The sequence below is a fragment of the Stegodyphus dumicola genome, chromosome 4 (genome assembly GCF_044657685.1).
Source record: "Stegodyphus dumicola isolate Sdum_Otavi_A_Nest chromosome 4, ASM4465768v1".
In the NCBI taxonomy this organism is placed as follows: Eukaryota; Metazoa; Arthropoda; class Arachnida; order Araneae; family Eresidae; genus Stegodyphus; species Stegodyphus dumicola.
In genome coordinates this window covers 203,846,207-203,865,708 of record NC_140771.1, presented here as the reverse complement: position 1 = coordinate 203,865,708, position 19,502 = coordinate 203,846,207, and the positions used below count along the sequence as shown (strand labels likewise).

The 19,502-nt window shown below is 31.4% G+C and overlaps 1 protein-coding gene across 1 annotated transcript in view; it reads right to left on the bottom strand.

Moving 5' to 3' along the window:
* The window catches only part of LOC118202484 (cilia- and flagella-associated protein 44-like), a 118,538-nt gene that overhangs the window by 55,759 nt on the left and 43,277 nt on the right, over window positions 1–19,502 (bottom strand). The window contains exon 7 of the mRNA XM_085815907.1: window positions 7,449–7,625. Within this exon, the coding sequence (XP_085672033.1) occupies window positions 7,449–7,625 (177 nt within the window). The remainder of the gene's footprint in view (window positions 1–7,448; window positions 7,626–19,502) is intronic.

Genomic DNA, 19,502 nt, shown 5'->3' with positions numbered 1-19,502 from the left:
GCGTTCGAAACACATTGATATATGTTGACGAACATATCTCTTCCTAGCAGGAAACCAGTACAGTTCTTTGATTTTTGAGACAGTCCTATCAACAGCAAAATGTCCCATAAGATCATGAAACTTCACAACTATGCTTTTTCTCATGCTTTTAGGTACAACGTATAATAACTTCTTCTTTTCTCCATCCTCCACAATACGGAACAGTCTATTCCTTTTCAAAATATAATTCTCCACATTTTGATTTTCTTCTTTGGTTCTTTCACTTGGGTCTTTCTTCAAAATTGTTTTCAATTCTCTTAACTTTTCATCTGCATGCCGTATCATAAGAATTCGTTCGTCTAAATTTAAGGTCAGACAAACTTCTAAATTATCTTCTATCAAAGAATGCATGGTGTCCGATGAATTAATAACAGGAGCTCTACTGATTGCATCGATATGAGACATTTTAATTCCTGGTTTGTGGCATATTTCAAAATTATATTCTTGAATAAGGATACTCCAACAAGCAATTTGGGGATTGCTAGATTTCTTTGCATTCATGTAAACCAATGCTTGGCAATCGGTAACTACCGTAAATTCAATTCTGAGTAAGAATTGTCGTAGTCTATCTAGAGTCCAGACAATGGCCATTAGCTCAAGTTTACTCGAGTTATAAAATTCTTTTCAGCTTCCGATGTCTTTTTACTCATGCAGTAGACAAGATTCCATTTGCCGTCACTTCCGAGTTGAAGTAACATGCCAGCAATACCCTCTGAGCATGCATCAGTATGGACTTCTGTTTGAGCTTTAGGGTTGTACAAAGCTAAAATTGGTTGATTCATCAGTTCATTTTTCAGCACTGTAAAAGAATTCCGCTGACTTTCTTCCCATCTGAATGTTTGATTTTTCTTAGTTAGTTGAGTCAATGGTCCAGCTTTAATGGCATAATTTGGAATACACCTTCTAAAAAAACTTGTTAAACCAAGAAATTGTCGAACTTGATGAAGGTTTTTAGGTTTTGGGAATTTTGATATTACTTCAACTTTTCTTGATCCCAGCTTTATTCCGTTTTTATTGATGATAAAGCCTAAATATTCTATTTTTTGTTTGGCAAATTCACATTTCGGTAACTTCAGGTTTAGCTTAGCTGCACGTAGTGCTTTGAATACTTTAATTAATTTCTGAATCATTTCTTCCCAAGTCCTTGCTGGAACAAGTATATCATCAAGGTAGCACAACACTTCTTTATTACATAATGAGGATAATGCACGATACATCAATCGCTGAAATTCTGCAGGAGCGTTAGTCAAGCCAAAAATCATTCTTTCAAATTGTCCACTTTCATCCTGTGTTATGAAAGCAGTTTTCAATTTTGCACTTTCAGTTAATGGAATCTGTAAATATCCGTGTGCTAAATCTAGCATTGTAAACAGATTACACTCATGCAATTGTTCTAATAAATCATCTATTTTAGGCAGAGGAAATTTATCCTTTATAGTTTGACTATTGAGACGTCTGTAATCAAAAACTAATCTGTATTCACCAGTCTTTTTCTTTACTAGTATGACAGGACTAGCATATGGGGATCGCTTTTCTGTTCCAAACTTCTGCTTCTTCATCAGCAAGCAATCTCAAAACTCCATCTTGAAATTGTGGTTCATATCCATGAAGTATTTCAAATGGTGTTTTACCAATAGTTTTATTGATTGTGTTATTCAAGTTTCTCTCAACTTCTTTAATTCTTTTGTCCCAATCCTTTTGATCTTTACTTTTCATTGATGTTACTATCGTTGATAAAATTGTTCTGTTCGATCTCTCGACCATACCATTCCCTTGTGGGCGTGGGTTTGAATCCCACTTCTGATTTATGTTAACTTCCTTTTGTAGTTAAATTAATCACTCGTAAAATGATTGTAAAAGACAAACATTCATTTAAAGATAAATCTTAATAACCTACACATAACGTATTTGTAAACGTACATAACAAAACAAACGTACTTACTGCATCGTACCATTTAACATTTCAAGCGTACATCATTTCAATGTATATTTTTTAAATTATAAAATAGAACGACATCCAGAAATTAGCTGTTGCCATTTCCTCAATAGATATTTTGTCTAATAACAATTAAATAATTTGCAATCGTGCTTACACTATTAATCATTATTTTACATTTATTTTCTGCATTTATACATTTCAGCTTTACACTTTTCATGACTATTAAATGATATTCACATATAATTCCCATGATAGGGTAACATGGTGGTAAAAGTTTTCTAAACAAATAAAATATGTTTCTTATATTAGTTATTTCAATAAATACAAAACTAAAGTTGAATGATAAACATTAAAAATTTTTCTTGATAATACTTACTTTGAAAACAAGAGATAAGAAGGACACATTTAATTTAAAGGTGGCCAAAGGATAACAGAGTTGACTATGAGCTATTTAAATAACACTTTGCCTTCATTCCTATTCCTCCACATAAATTCAGATGAATTTAGAATCAAATAAAGTATGACTTGCCAGACGCATGAAACTGGCACATATATCTTTCTAGAGAAAATTGTTTTTCATGTATTATCCTACAACAAAAAGGATCGCCATTCCCTGCTGCTCTCCCTTATACATTTAAGGCTTATTTTAAAAATCTTAGGAGATAACAATAAGCAAAATTCATACTGCATTGTTTACTTTCAAAATCTTTCACAAAATATTCTTTACAAAAATGTTTCAAGATTATGTAAATAAAAATGTTTTACTCAAGTTATAATATTTAATAAGCAAGTGTAGTCTGCATTAAATGGACCAACATTATGATCTTTAATTTGAAATGAGACTACGATTGAGTGATTTCAACACCATTAACTAGAATACTCTGCTGAATATTATTGATGATGATTACATTTAAAAATCCAATAGCTAATGTGAAAAATTTATATTTTACTCAGTTTAATATTTACACTTTGTTTTAGGATGGAAAGAGAAAAAAGTCCAAAAAGATGGAAAGACTATATTAAAGTCAGTGTTTTGATGACATTATAATTGCCTCCTAATACATCAATATTCTAACTAAAATATTCTTTTAAAACTGAAATTTAATTCTTGAAAGTTTCTTTAATTAAAAAAAAAAAAAAAAAAAAAACTGAAAGAAAAATTTTTAGTAATGAAGTCCTTAGTCTGAATTAAGTCAGACAGTTAGTTTCAAACATTTCTTTTTAAAACAATACAGTATAACACAGTTAAAAACACTCTAATTACATCACTTAAATATTTCCTACTTTTAAGATTGACCACAATAGAACCCTGATCACGGATGCCTCTCATCATGAACAAATTATCTGAACTTAACAACCATGAGTGAGGAATGTTGTTAACAGTTGAACACTCAAGTTGCTAACATATAATTTTTAAAAGTGTTTTGAGGCGACTTATGCTACAGAATTAACATTCAAGAACTTCTAGAAACATCATTTTAACATTTTCCATCACTTAGTTCTCCTGAAAAAAGTCTGGCACAAGATGACTTACAGGACCATGAATTTTGCCAAACTGGTTGCAGGAGAGACTTTTCAGAAGACAATTTTGAAAAAAATGTCTTCAGAATAAGAGGAAGGAAAAAAGATGATCTTAGTTTCTTGATCTGTGAAATTTGTGTAAAGTGGGATAAGATGGTAAATTTCTGCATAATGATAAAGCAGTAGTAAGCATAAGCCTTTTTATCTTTAGAAACATTTGAAAACATAGACAACAATTATACTGGGCAAAAGAGGCTCAGTGAATCTCAAGCTGAGTCAAGTGGCATTTAAAGACACCAAAAAGATACCCCCTAAAGAGAATTACCTAATGTTTTCATGGAAGGGAATTCCTCATCTAAACAATATCTATCTCATCATTTCCATGTATGTCATCCACTCTGCCATTGCCAGTTTGGCAGAATAGCCGGGACATAATCTGTTTAGAGGCACTAGAACCAAGTTAATTTTAGAGCCTTTATTGTAATAATTACATCAGGTAAATCAAGCTTTGATTCAAAAGTATTGAGCCGTTGTCAACAGAAAAGGCTTCAGTCTACAACATGATAATGCAAGATCACACTTTTCAAGAGACCCTGGATAAAATCAAAGAATTGGAATAGGAGGTTTGACTTTCACCATCACATTTGCCTGACATCTGATTATTCAGGGTGTTCTAATATTTCTTGAATGGAAAAAAAATTTTGAAAATGCAGAAATCAAAAACAGAATTTTCAGCTTTCTTTTTTAAAATCAAAAAACTGTCTTTCTTCTACAAATCTTGAATTGGGGGGGACTGAGAATGAGGGTGATTAACATCATTGACTCTAAATATATTATTAAATTATTATTATTTTATATAAAATCTATGATACCCTTTGATTTCGAGTACACATATAACAAAATGGTGCATCTAATATGCAAAAATAATCCAAACTCTTTGATTAATCAACCTCTTTGGTTAATGTATTCAATACAGCCAGAAACGAATTCAATATAGCCTATTATAATAGATTAATTATAATAGGGAAATAAATAAAAAATATCCCCAATGAGTGCTCGCAGATTTCCATCATTAAAAGTATTTAAATTTGGACATATGAAAAATATTACATTAGTTTTGAAATATTACATTAGAATGAAGATGGAACTCCTCAAATATATATTAAAATATATGAAGATGGAACTCTTCAAAGAAAAAAACTGATTTTTGTATATATTTTTTTAAGTAAATCAGTATTTTACTTTTTTTAAGCATAATTAAACATCATTTAGTAGCATTGAAATGCAAAGAACTGCTTTGTATTCATTGGAGAAAATTCTTTAGGTGAAAATAATAAAATATTAAGCAAAACTAATAAAAATTAAAAGCAATTTTAGGAATAAAAGAAAGCTGGGAGAAATATGCTGTAAATCAGGCTGGAGGGAGCATGGTCACAAAACAGGTCTCTCACCTTAATTGGGAGAGTTGGCTTGTCTACAAACATTAATTTTCTAGAATAAAAATAAATTGGATGAAGATTACCATCTGGGTGCTCTTCTTTTAAAACTGCACCAACAGCTTCTTTAGATGCATGCACAAATACATGACAAAGATATTTTGGATTAAACAAAGTTAGACTGGGTCTCGAAATTAACGCATCTTTTAAATTTGGACATTCAGCAGCCCATTTGAAGAATAAAATGACGTCTTCCATATACATGACAAACATTTATTTAAGCTATGAAGACGTTGAACAGCAGAGTAGAAACATGATATTACACAGAGCTTAGCACTTCTCACTTACATGCGATACTCACCACTGACTTTGGCTAACTGCATAGAAAAATATTACACAGCAGAGAACTTGCTTATCATGTGCATGCGCTAGGGGAATCAGCGGCGGTTGCCAACATATATCTGTGTAATATCATGTTTCTACTCTGCTGTTCAACGTCTTCATAGCTTAAAAAAATGCTTGTCATGTATATGGAAGACGTCATTTGATTCTTCATAGGTTATGGGCCCAGACAGCACTTAACTGTGCAGTCCAACCACCATTGTTAAATTCTTTTGGCAAGCCAAGCTGGTCGACTGAAATGAAAATGACGACGACTAATACAGTGTCAATTGAAAAGCTAAACAAGGACAACTTTGACACGTGGAAGTTGCAAGTGGAAGCAATACTGATTAAAAATGAGCATTGGGACTATGTAACTGGGAAAATTCTGAAACCAGAACCTGGTGATGAAGAATTTGCTAAATGGAAAACTACTGACCAAAAAGCACAAGCGGATATAATCCTATCCATCTTACCTAGTGAACTTCCACAAGTAAAGAGTTGTGTAACATCTCATGAACTGTGGAGTAAATTGCATTCTATTTACGAATCGAAGGGACCAGCTAGAAAGGCCACAGTTCTAAAAAAATTGCTTTTTACAAAAATGAGTGAATGTAAACAAATGACTGATCATCTAAATGATTTTTTCATTCTTGTGGACAAACTGAAAGAAATGGAAATAAACACTGCAGATGATTTGCTTACAATATTGCTTTTATATAGCATATTGGACTCTTATGAAAGCTTTCGAATAGCCATCGAATCTCATGATGAACTGCCTCCTCCAGAAATGCTGAAAATTAAACTGTTGGAAGAAGCTAGCGCTCGCAGAAATAAAGATTCACCATTTTCTGAACCTCAACATGCATTCTATTCAAAAGATCGGAAGTATACTCAATGACCATTTCCTAAAACTAAACCAGATAAGTCTGCAAACCAAAGACAGTATCCAGTTAAGTACAAATGCAACTTCTGCCATATCTTTGGGCATAGAGCATCGGAATGTAGGAAGAAAAGTAAAGAAACTAAAAGCAAACGCCTCAGTGAAAGTGTGATGTCTACAGAAAATCAGAATTCCTTGGAGCAAGAAAGTGCCGTAGCATGCAATAATAGTAATTCTAGAGACATTTTTTGTCTGGATAGTGGTGCAACATCACATATGTGTAACAGCAAAAAACTGTTCCAAGAAATTTACGAGATAGGTGATACTTATGTTAAATTAGCTGCTGATAAAATAGTTAAAGCTATTGGAAAAAGGAACTGTTAAATTTAAAGTTTGCATAGGTTCTAAAACTGAAAATATCAAACTCAAAAATGCATTGTGTGTACCTGATTTTAAAAATAATTTAATTTCAGTGTCTAAAGTAACTGAAAATAATCTTTCAGTAATTTTCAAATAAAAATGTGCTCAAATAATTAATTCTAATAACAAAACAGTAATTTTGGCTAAACACGAAAATGATCTTTATTTTGTCATGCCAATATTTGAATCTGTATCAGTTGCTAAAGAAATAGACCAGTGGCATATGAGATTTGGCCATTTAAATGAAAATGATCTTAAAAAACTTCAAATAAATAACATGATTAGAGGTCTTTCTTTTTCTTGAAATGACTCTCTTTCTACTTGTATGGTATGCATTCAGGGTAAACAAACTGCAACCCTCCTTCCCAAAGAATCTGAATGTAGAAGTACTGAACTGTTAAATCTAATTTATTCTGATTTGTGTGGTCCCATGAGAACCGAATCAATAGGTGGATCATTTTATTTTGCAACATTTATCGATGATAAATCTTGATATGTCCATGTTTATTTTCTGAAATCTAAGGATGAGGTTAAAGAAGCTTTCAGCATCTTTTGAAAACAAACTTAACTCTAAAATCAGAATCCTGCAAACCGATAACGGGCTAAAATATTTAGGGAAAGACTTTTCTTATAATAAATAATAATTATTTCTTATAAATAAATTTCTTAGTGATGCAGGAATAAAACACCAAATGAGCACTCCTTACATGCCTGCCCGGGGGGGGGGTGGCTATAAAAATCTCTCTCTTTTTTTTCTTTAAATTATAATAATCATTAACTAAGCATGTGAAAACAATTTTTCTTCATGCTTCATCAAGAAGGCAGTTACCTTAAATTGACCATCAGAACCAAAAGTAATCATAAAATTCTCATGGATAATTATATAATTGACAGATCCATCATGCAGAGGAGAAGAATCGAATTTCCGAATCTCAATAGCATCATCAGTAGACAACAGCTCATGGTTCCACAAAAAAACATGTCCTTCTTCAGTTGAAGACAAATACTAAAAATAAAAACATTTTGATGATGAAATAATTTTTTTCGGAGAGTTTAAATGAAAAAAAAAAAAAAAAAAAATATGCATGAAATGCAAAACATCACTGAAAAAAATTTTCTTCTTCCAAAACAAGTGCAATGACATTTACAGATTGCACACAAAAATTATTAAGTCAAGAACAAGTATCCTTAAAATTTTAGAATCTTTTCATCACATACTAAGCAATTTGTCACAGAAAGATAAATGTGTTAATGCCTGATATTAATCGTCATTAAATTAAATGTTATCTCCAATAAGAGTGTTTTTGTTTTGAAAGTATATATTTTTAATAAAAAGTTTACAAATGTGTCATTCTATTTCATTCTTTGTTTATAAAAATAACTAACCTAAGAGATATATTCATATATTTAAAAATTTTTATATTAGTTGAAATTAGCTGATGAAAAGTATATCATCTTGTAGGAAGTATCAATTTGTGGCATATATCTTTCTAGAATAAAATATTTAGTGTATGTTGTTCTAAAATGAAAAAGATTCAAATTTTGATTGCAATAATAGCGAACTTTAAACTATACACAGGGTTCGTACACATTTCCTTACATGAAAATTAAGGACTTTTAAGGACCATCAAAGAAAAAATTAAGGACCTATCAGTAAACAAAACAAAACAAACAAACAAACAAACAAACAAAAAAAAAAAAAAAAAAACGAATAGAATAAAGCAATTATCCATACAACCGACTTCATGCTTGTAATTTCACTTTAAGAAACTAACAGAAGTGTGTATTATGCACTATTATTAAATTCACTTTAATACTTACCATAAAACAATTTTGAAAATTAAACTAACTCCCTACAAGTTATGAAGTAGATAACATTAAATTAGGAACATAATTTCTTTAAAAACATGTATAAGTGTATTTTACACTAATAACAGTCACTATTTTAGAGATTTACATGATTATTATTTAACTTATTTGATATTTATTTAAACACAGTCAGCTACTATTATAATCACAACGTAAGAATACTTTGCAGATTAAAATAACTGATTTGTAAACATACAATTTATTTCCTTGGTTTTTTGAAAGATACTAGAATAATAAACTGTACAATAAAAGATACAAAACATTTGTGCTTTTTTTTAAATCTGAAATATTTTTAGCTATTTTAACATCTAATTTATTTATGTCTATTTCCTTTTCTTTAACTATTCTTCTAAGTTCATTTGCTTTGATAAACTAATCAATGTTCATGCTGGTCTCAGCTTCATCTGCTAAAGCATCTACTTCTTCATTAATATCTTTAATGTCCCTTTGAAGAAATGTTTTCTTCTGCTTCATATAATCAATTTCTTCCTCAATGATATTTCTTTTCCTCTTTGAATTTTCAGATTTAGTTAAAGATTTTTGTTCTTCTAAATACTGCATATATTTAGACCTTGCAGAAGCTGCTGCTGATCTCATTTCTTTATTAATTTCGATATTAAGAACAACTCCAGAAAATTTTATGTAATCAAATACTATACGTTGAAAAATGTATGATGAGTCATTTAAATTTTCAATTTCAATTGCTTTATTTACAGAGAAGCCCCTTTCCACAGAGGCCTGTCCATGTGACAAGATAAGAATCATTTTCACTATTTTCCATACTTTTGAATAGTGAAAATCATTAAAATAAGAAGTGAGAAATGTGTCAAGAGAAAGATTTTGAGGATCAAAAGTAGAAAATTCATGTAAATTTGTTTTAACTACTTTGTCTAGAAACTTTTCAAACTGCAGCAGAATTTCATCCCAATCATCTTGTAAAACATGTTTATTCTGCATTAATACCGTTAGAACTATTTTCATTTTGTTCTGGGCCTTTTCTGGACTTTTAACCATCAATCGTGGGTCTATGCAAGATGCATTTCGAATAAGAGAATAATTTATTGGACATTTAGACATTAAGTGTTGTACCATTGTTAAGACACATTGTTGACCTTCTTGTTTCAATGCAAAACTTTCAGCTTGTGAAATGTCCTTCTTGGGGCATTTATCATTCATTAACTGCTCAGCAATGAATCCCAAATAAACTTTACTTTTATCATTATAACAATTTGGATCATTAAAATTAAATTTATAAAGATTTTCTGCTTTAGTTATTTTTGAATATTCTAGTTTCAAAATTTTAAAGTGCTGAAAGCAATCATTTACGAGTTTTAAGATATCTTCAGCAAAAAAAGGAATAAGTGGTTTATCACTTTGATAATATTCAAGGAAAGGCAATAATATTTTCGACAGAGAGAGAAAAAAATTTAATTTTATAAGAAATGTTTTATCTTTAGTTGCCTCCAAAATATTTGAGAAAGATTTCGATGAATTTTTTTTAAACTTCCCCATTTCAACTTCTTTAATGTACAGTAGCAAGTCATCCCATATTTCAATGGCTCTTTCAACTGCTCGGACATTTTGTAACCATCGGTAAAAGTAGAACTTCACAGGTAGCTTTTTTAAGCCAGATATACTTAAAAATTCTTCACGTCTTGCAGGAGAATAAAAATGCAATATAAGGGGTATAAGAATGATGGAATGTCCCAGCCAGTGGACGACATCCTATGCTTGAAAGCATTGTTAAGAATGTGTAAACCACATGTCCCTAATGTCAAGCATTGAATGTTATATTCCTTTGTCAAGTCCTGTTGCAATAAATCATAAAATTTCCAGTTTACTGCTAGACCATCCATCGATATTTGTAAGAGTTTTGACACAAATATCGATGGATGACACAATTTGTTTCAGTTTTTCAACACATTCATAAAATTTGGATAAAATAATTTCACTTGTTGCATGCATTATAAATGCAGAAGTAAGGTACTGAGTTCTGACCTTATTTTTGTGATGCCAGTACCTCACATAAATATCTAGTTGCTTTTTTTGGTTTGTCAGATTACGAGCCTCATCAAATAGTAATGTAAAAAACTCAGCATTTTTACAATGCTTTAGTAACAAAGTTTTAAAATAAGGGCCAAGACCAAAACATTAGATATAAGCACATTTCTTTTCACCACATGAAAACTATTTTGCAATGGAACTATCCGGGAACATTTTAGTGAATAACGGCCCAATATCATCGCACGATTTAAAAGAATAGTGGCTTTTGATGCACTTAAAAGCCCACAATATTTCTGCATCTGTAACTTCAGATTTGAAAAGAAAAGAATTGATTTTATTATTTTCTACACTTATTGATGTTGAATTAGCAGTTACATCTTTTTCTGAAGTAGATGGTTCTTTAAACTTGACAAAATTCATGATACTGTTAGAAGAAACTCTGCCGTTGAGAAGGGAAAGATGTTTTGCAGCTAATCCCGATTCTTATCTCCCGATCGGAAATCCTGATTCTTAATCTCAGTTTGGCGCTAAATAAAATATCTCATTATTGAAGAAATAATTATTTTAGCATAAATTTGTGTGATTAGTAACTTGACTCCATACCTGCGTATCTGCTTGGCATAATCTCAAACTGAACCATTTGTTAATTTTACACCAACTAATATTTTATATCCTTGATGCCGAAATCACGCATCATTATTTATTGTATTTTGCTTTCATCACCGCATGTTTATCAACGGATGGCAACTTGAGTGATGACTCATGCAGAGAGCCAAATAACAGAGTATTATCCGATTACAGATTTAAGTTTAATGCGCTAAAATGTTGACAAGGGGAGATTTAACAGAAATTTCTTTCCTTATGCTAAAAATAGATTTTGTTAATGATAATCATAGGACAAACGATTATATTTAGTGCTATTTGAATTAAGAATAACTGATTTGTTATTCACATAAAGCCAGAACCAGCGCCAGAGCTCGCATGCCCGCACCAGGCGGCAGAATTTAGGGAAGTTAAACAGAAGTTTTTCATTGCGATGACAATGCCCCAATCATCAACCAATTAACAGAGGGCGAAATCTGTAGTATGGTTCTAAATCCAGAAAATACAGCTACCGACAGTGAAGAAAGTAACAGAGAGGTTACTGAACGAGAAAAAATTTTGATTGACAAGTTATTCGGAATTCTCGACAAAGCAATTACAGGACTTGAACAATGGAACTTAATAACTCAACAAGAAATTATATGTCTATAGTATTAGTCTAAAGTATTAGCAGAGAAAACAAATCAAACAACTCACATTGAAATAAATGTTTAATAAAGTAAACATATAAATATTAAGCTCTTTTCTTTTGTAAATTTTGATACCCTTTAAATCATAAATACTTCATTATTTCATAAATCACGATTTCATATTTTCAATTTTATAATTTCTACGTGCCATCTTAGTAGATTTAAAATGATCTAATATCTGGAAAAATCTCAAATCTGGGATCGCCGAGGTCCCGACCTCGGACTTTGTACTGTATAAATATATATATATATATGTATATATATAATACGGAATGTATATTTTCAGTTAAACTTCTACCCAATAACTTTTGTAAGTCATGAAAGTTAATTTTGCATCTAAAATTAGTTTCAATTAGTTGTTTTCAGCTTTAAAAATATTAAAATTTTTTTAATTAGTTAGTTGTTTTCAACTAATAATTGTATCGCCATTAGCAAAAATAATGCATTTCTATCAACAGCATAGGATTAAACCAAATACTTAATTGTCTATTGAAGCTTCAAAACGTATTTCTGAACTTCACTTTTTCTTGGCTAGCGTTACCGAATTTGCCCTTGGCGACCTAAAATCGAAATGGAGCCAACAGATTTCCCGCGAAATCGATAACAGACCCTCTGCAGAAATAAACTCATAATCCCGATATCCCATACATATAGTATGTGCAAAAGAGAATAAACTCCGTAGAAGGTGATAAAAAATTAATTTATGGCTTAATTGAAACAAACACAGAAATTAAGCTAAGCAAAACCGTGTAAAAACAAATTGAAATGATAAAACGAAACTTAATTTTAATGTGAATTTTCAGCGCTGACTCTCCCATTATAGAAATTTCAATTTGTTTCAGACAAAGACCACATTTAGCTTTATAAGGATTGTCATCCATCAATATCCAGTCTTTGTAGTCAGCTTGATGAAGCCACAGTTTATTGAAAATGCACTTTCCAGGCATCTCGTTCCTATTGGCGTCGGAAGGGTTGTGGCCTTCCAGAACGCCTATTCTATGGTCACTGGATCTGTCTACAACTTAAGCGAACAATATTGACTCAAAAAAAACCGGTATAGACAGCCGTCACAACTTATCGGAGAAAGCCATTCTGTGGTCCTCAGTTGGTGGGCGGGTGGGTCCATTTGATTTTACTGAAAGGGGACAAGGCTTCAAGGAGCTTTAGACCAATCGCAGTACAGACGAGTGACGAAATTTATAGTGCGCGCTGGCTGAAGTTCTAGGAATATTCTCCCATTATTTCACTAACTCACACGCTGTATTTGTAATTCGAAAAAAATTGCACAAAACAGTATTATGACCAACATGCAGCAGAATATGCTGCTGTCTTATGTGAAGGAAAATCCCGTTTTTTAAGGGGAAAGCTAACGCAGGAATTTAGAGCTAAGAAATAAAGAGTGATATGGGATACCACGAAAGCAATGGTAAATAGATAAGAGTAGATGAATTAAGCTTACTTCAAATCCTTTTAGAAATAAACAATTTTAATCATTTAAATTTATAATATGATTAATTTGCATTACAGTCTAATAGCAAACTAAGTTTCCCCCTCCCCATGCTTACATTAAAACTGTTTTCCCGCAATTTATTTTACAGTTACTATTGGAAAAATATCTCTTTAAATAAGAAATTATTTCTTTCTTAATATTTCTTCCCTTTTTTTATTTTATTTTTCTATGAAAATTATTTCTTTCAGGAAAAGAAATAAAGTTCATTCACTATGGCCGATTGCTGCTGCATTCAACTATCACACACGCATCAAAATGCTTTATTTTAAATAATTTATTCTATAATTAACATGAAAGAAAATATTTTTTCAATATAAAATATATAACCAAAATTAAACTAATCTATCCTGTATGTGTGATTAATTCGTTTTGCAATTTTTGTCACACAATTACTAATACCTTTTTTTTAATATTACATTGCTGTTATTTTAATTTTATATATATATAAGAACTGCTTGCTCAGTTTAAATATTCTTCCTTCTCAAAAGATTTTATTCTGTGAAAATAATCAAAAGATAGTAATATTTTCACAATGCAGGTACTAAAGTAAAAATAATCAGTGTAGGTCTCCTGCAGTTGAAGTCCTTGTCAAACCAGCGTTTCGACACATTTTAAATAGAAAACTAATAATAATCAATGTAAAAATGAGAATGCTATGAACAGTAATTTTTTTTTTTTTTTTTTAAGTTTGCAAAGAAACAATGATTTTTGAATACTATAATAGGTTACAAAAGTACTATTCCATGAAGAAAACCCCTCAGTCTTATAGCATTATTACTTTATAGCATAATGCAATAATAATTCTACTAACAAGCCCACCAGCCGCCGAGCGGTAGAGTCGCTGAACGCAGGTAGTTTGGTCCGAGGTTCGAATCCCGCGAACGAGCTGGCCGGCGTTTTCGTGGCTTTTCCCATGTGTAACGTGTATAGGAGCCAGTTTCCCTTAGAAAGTCCTCACTTAGGAACCAGTTTTAAACATAATAAAATTTATACACACACACACACACACACCCAAAAAAAAAAAAAAATCTGAAAGTCTTCAGATTTTATATTACTGAATATTATATTTATATTACTTCAGATTTTATATTAAGGTCCATTTTTTAACTTTTTGCGTGTTACCTTTATTTATTAAATATCATGTTTTTCGCACTTAAACCATAAAATTCAATTCAACAGCAATATCATATAATTTTAAAAAAGCATATCTTTAGAATTTCCAATACATAGTCTCGCGCGCTAGAGATGAAAATGCTTTTTTTCCTCTTTTTTTTTTCCCCCCGTACAATGTTGGCATTGCTCGCTTTGAAATCGTTGGGTTTCTTAATCAAAAACTCATAAATGCTTTACAAAATATGAAATAGATAATAAAACAAATTCCCAGTTCCAAATATGGGCCTCCAGATGCCTACATTAGGATGGAGGATTATGTTATTCAGCATTTCATGGCTCTAAGTACCGTTGTTTTATCACAGTGCGAGAAACATTCATACATTCTGCAGATTCCTCATTATTTAATTTTTTTAAATATAATAGAGTGCGATAATACTTGGTGGCAACGATTTGAAAAGTGAAGCGCCACAAAATGGCAAAACGAAATTAATAGGCCCTCTGTGCTAAAACGTATTATTAAAAGTATCATACTAGTAGTAGTACAGCTACTGAAAAAAATATTTTAAAGCTATTTTATAGTTTTATAATTTTTTATTTTTATTTTTATTTTACAGTAGTGTGAATTTCGCGTAATGAACGACATTCTTTTTGTGGTCACAGTATTATTCGTAAGGTATTCAACTGTTAGATTTTAAAGTAAACGTAATTCTTGCTGTACAAGAAGCTTATCGGATGTCTATATTTGTATTAAATGAAGAAGGTTTGTGTGCTTGATAAACTTATTATCTTCTACATTTTTAAAGCATACAATTACAATTTATATCTATAATTTCAGGAACAGCATAACCTTTCTTTCAGTAGAAATTGCGTTCTTGTTTTCTGAATGTGGCTGCAAATACTTTCTCAGTTCATCGCAAATTAAAATAACTATAAATTTTGACAATCTGAAATACGCAATGAAAACATCTTTTGGCAGAGCAAAAGCATCAACATATTTTCTATAAATTCGCCACCGATTCAGAGATCTACGACCGTATTCTTCGTTTAAATATGAAAAAATCAGCGGCGAAAACACATACAAAGCCATTGTCTACTTAGTACGTCAACTGCACAACCCTGATTGACGACGCGGCAACACTTTTTCACGCGCTTTCGACAACTTCCGTACTCAGAGAATATAGGATGTCGGGCAGACCTGTTTTTTACTAGCAGCGACATCTGGCGGCCCACAACTTGCTGTCGACTCTCGTAGCGTAGAATAACCTCTTGCGTAGCGTAGAATAACCGATTGCTCTAATTTTGGCAAATATTTTCAGAATCCCCCCTTTTTTTTTCTCGTGCTCCTTCATCATCACTTTCGCCTCTTAAAGAACTTCCGGCTTCACGCTTTCGTCACAATCTGACTAAATTTATGGATAACATTTGTTTCGAAAGATTGGGTGAATAGCCAATCAGACACCGATACTTTCGTCCGGGTTGCTAATTGTTTTTTTTATTGTTTGCAACTCAAATCCGCCAACAGATTGGTTAAGAGCCTTGCAATTTTAATTCCATATTCATGAGAAATAGCAATTCACACATAGAATGAATGGCAATCATTAGAAATGATAAGAAATGTCAAATGAGCAAAATTAAGGACCGTTTATTCATTTTGGCCAAAATTAAGGACTTTTAAGGACCAAAAATCATTTTTGAAAAAATTAAGGACTTTTAAGGACCAAAAATCGATTTTTGAAAAAATTAAGGACTTTTAAGGACCAAAAATCATTTTTGAAAAAATTAAGGACTTTTAAGGACCGTACGAACCCTGTATACACTATACTGATGAAGATACTTAAGATTTGTCTCAACTTTAAAATTTATAATGAATCCATAAGCATAATTCAAATAAAATAAAGAAAGCTGAAGAATACATTTACATTACCACAAATAACATATGCTGGAAAAGCATGCTACATTCACTAAATTTTCAAATTAACTTTCACATTCAATGGGATTTCATAATCAGATCAGATGTTTTACTTTCAGGTTTAAGGCCTACGAAATATGCCAGCTTTTATGTCTGATTTTTTAAAAAATCTTATGTAATTTTAAAATGAATCCATAAGCATAATTCAAATAAAATAGAGAAAGCTGAAGAATATATTTACATTACTACAAATAACATATGCTGGAGAAGCATACTACATTCACTAAATTTTCAAATTAAGTACAATAAAAGCAAAACTATTCAACTAACTGGAAAGCTCAAACAACCAGAATATTTTAGAATTTTAGAAATATTTTTAGCCCTGAAAAATTTAGTAAATGAGAGATTGCAACTCCATTATAGAGCTTGGATACTGTTAATGTGGATACCTTGTTGTGAAACCAGTGATTTAGCATGACATCACAACTTAATTGGAAGAATGCATTTAAAAAATATATATATTTAGTAAAGTACAGTCAAAAGTTGTTAATTCGGACACCCATAATCCGGAATGATCTATAATCCAGATCTCAAAGCTACAAACTTTCTGCGTGACGCATGTGCGTAAGACCTTTACGGCTGTGAATAGGTGTGTGCGCGTGCGCAAAATACGTTTACGCATGCGCGTTTAATGTATAACAGACGGTATAAGCTAAGCTAAAATTATCTAATTCAGTTAATGTTGCAGATTGCGTTGTTCCTTAATCTTCGAATTGGATCCGGCTTGTTATTTTTTGCAGACTGTTAGAGCAATTTTATAGAAGTAAGCTTGAACTTTCGATTATGTCAAATAGAATTTCCGATATATATTTACCAATATGTAAAAGATCTACCAAAGCGAAAGTATGTTTCGAAGTCCATTAAACAAAAGTTGAATTGCTGCAAAAAATGACCTAACCATTCCAAAATCTGTTTATCAATTTCACGCTGCTCTGAAGCGGGGGATGGGGGGGGGGAACGGCGCGCAATGAATTGGAAGTTGATCTGTCAGCACTATCCGTATCTTCAGGGCAGATGTTTTCAACGCCGCGGCGGGCGCGCAATAAATTGGAAGTTGAACTGTCAGCACTATCCTCATCTTCAGGGCAGATGTTTTCATTTTATTTGGCTTATAATTCTTTACTAAATGTAGTATTTCATCTCGATGTATTCCGTCTTTGATATGATTTAAATCAAATTCCTCGTCATTATAATTTGCTTCCAATAGTGAAGAAAGTGACACAGAAGTTATTGAAAATGAAAAAATTTCGATTGACAAATTAGTCGGTATTCTCGACACAGCAATTATAGGACTTGAACAGCGGAACTCTGTAACTGAACAAGAAATTATGTCTGTTTATAGAATTAAAGAGTATTATCACATAAAACGAAGCAAACAACTTACATTGAAAGAAATGTTTAATAAAGTAAACAAATAAATATTAAGCTTTTTTTAGTAAATTTTGATACCCTTTAGATCATAATTGTTCTTTAGTTCTAAATTACGTTTTCATATTTTTAATTTTATAATTTCTGCATGCCATCTTACCAGATTTAAACTGATGATCTATAATCGGGAAAAATCGATAATCTGGAATCGCCGAAGTCCCGGCAATTCCGGATTAACGACTTTTGACTGTATATTTAATATTTAGGACAGCATAAAGTGTAGTAGTATTTTCAAAGTTACAAATTCTGGGCATTAAAAAAAGTCATGATGCGCAACTTTGAAAATGGATAAATAATGGTGACATAACATAAAAATTATGATCAGCAATTTAAGTTTTTTGTATGCTATATCCACTACTGTATACCTTTATAATCTACCTAAGTAAAAAAAAAGGTCTGCTCATATTTCTACTTGAATGATCTCCAACATCTCTACCAACTTTCACATTCAATGGGATTTCATAATCAGATCAGATGTTTTACTTTCAGGTTTAAGGCCTACGAAATATGCCAGCTTTTATGTCTGATTTTTTAAAAAATCTTATGTAATTTTAAATATAGGCTTTTGATATTCAAGTTGGTAACAATGATAATCATTTTTATAATTTTAGAGCAGACATTTTTCATATTCATTTGACTTGACATGAATTCCATTTTTATACACTGAACTATCCAAAATTCAGCATTCCCACACTTTCTGAATAGTCAGGATTTTACTGTATATTAAGTTTCATAACAAAAGTATTAATTTTATTCAAAACTAGTTAGAATTACACTGAAAATTTACATTACTTTCATGGAAAAGCCTTACCATTTCAATAGGCAGTTGAATTCTTAATTACATAGGCTCTTTTACAAATTATTACAGATCAGATTTAAGGTAAATTTAATCTATTAGCAGGCTGTACTCCTAAGAAAAACAATCTGTACTATATATATAAACTATTGAACATGGTAGAAATTCTGACAGGGTTATAAAAATTAATCAGAAAAGTCCCACCTGCAGAGACAATATATGAAGCACTTGCACTCGATTTAATGCACTCATCTTCATTAATTATGTGGCAAAGTCATACTTTCATAAATTACTTTTGGAAGTGAAGTTTTATGAGGTAGGGAAGTTCAACAGCAGCAGCAGAGTTTCATTTTCATGATAATGCTTTAGGAAATGAAATTCTAAGATGTAGAGAAAACATTAGTTGCTTGCTATGAAAAAAAAAGAAATGTAAATAACTCTATCAACAGAATTTGAAGGAACAAGCCAATCCTGCCTCTCAGATGGCAGTGAAAGATTTTACATAATCAAATACCTGGCTGCAAAAACTCAACTAGCAACATGCCTAAATATCTGCAAAGTACATGAATAAATGCTGAAGTAATATTGACGAATACTGGAGTAATGAAATCTGCCACTCATGAATGAAAAAAGCTAAAATATCTGTTTACGGACCAGACATTTTTTACTACGAATAAAAGTAATTTATTTTTCAATTTCACCACACAAATTATTTGTGTTATTTAGATAGCACATGTAGAGACAGGAACAAGTTGAGCATTGTATTATAATATCAGTTAGAACAATCATAACAAGTTGACTAGAAGCTCCATCTTTTATTCACTGGAAAATATAAAAAAATATGATGCCTTATTTTTTCCTAGTAAGCATTAATGGCCTGTGAGAGAAGAATTGTTGAGAGA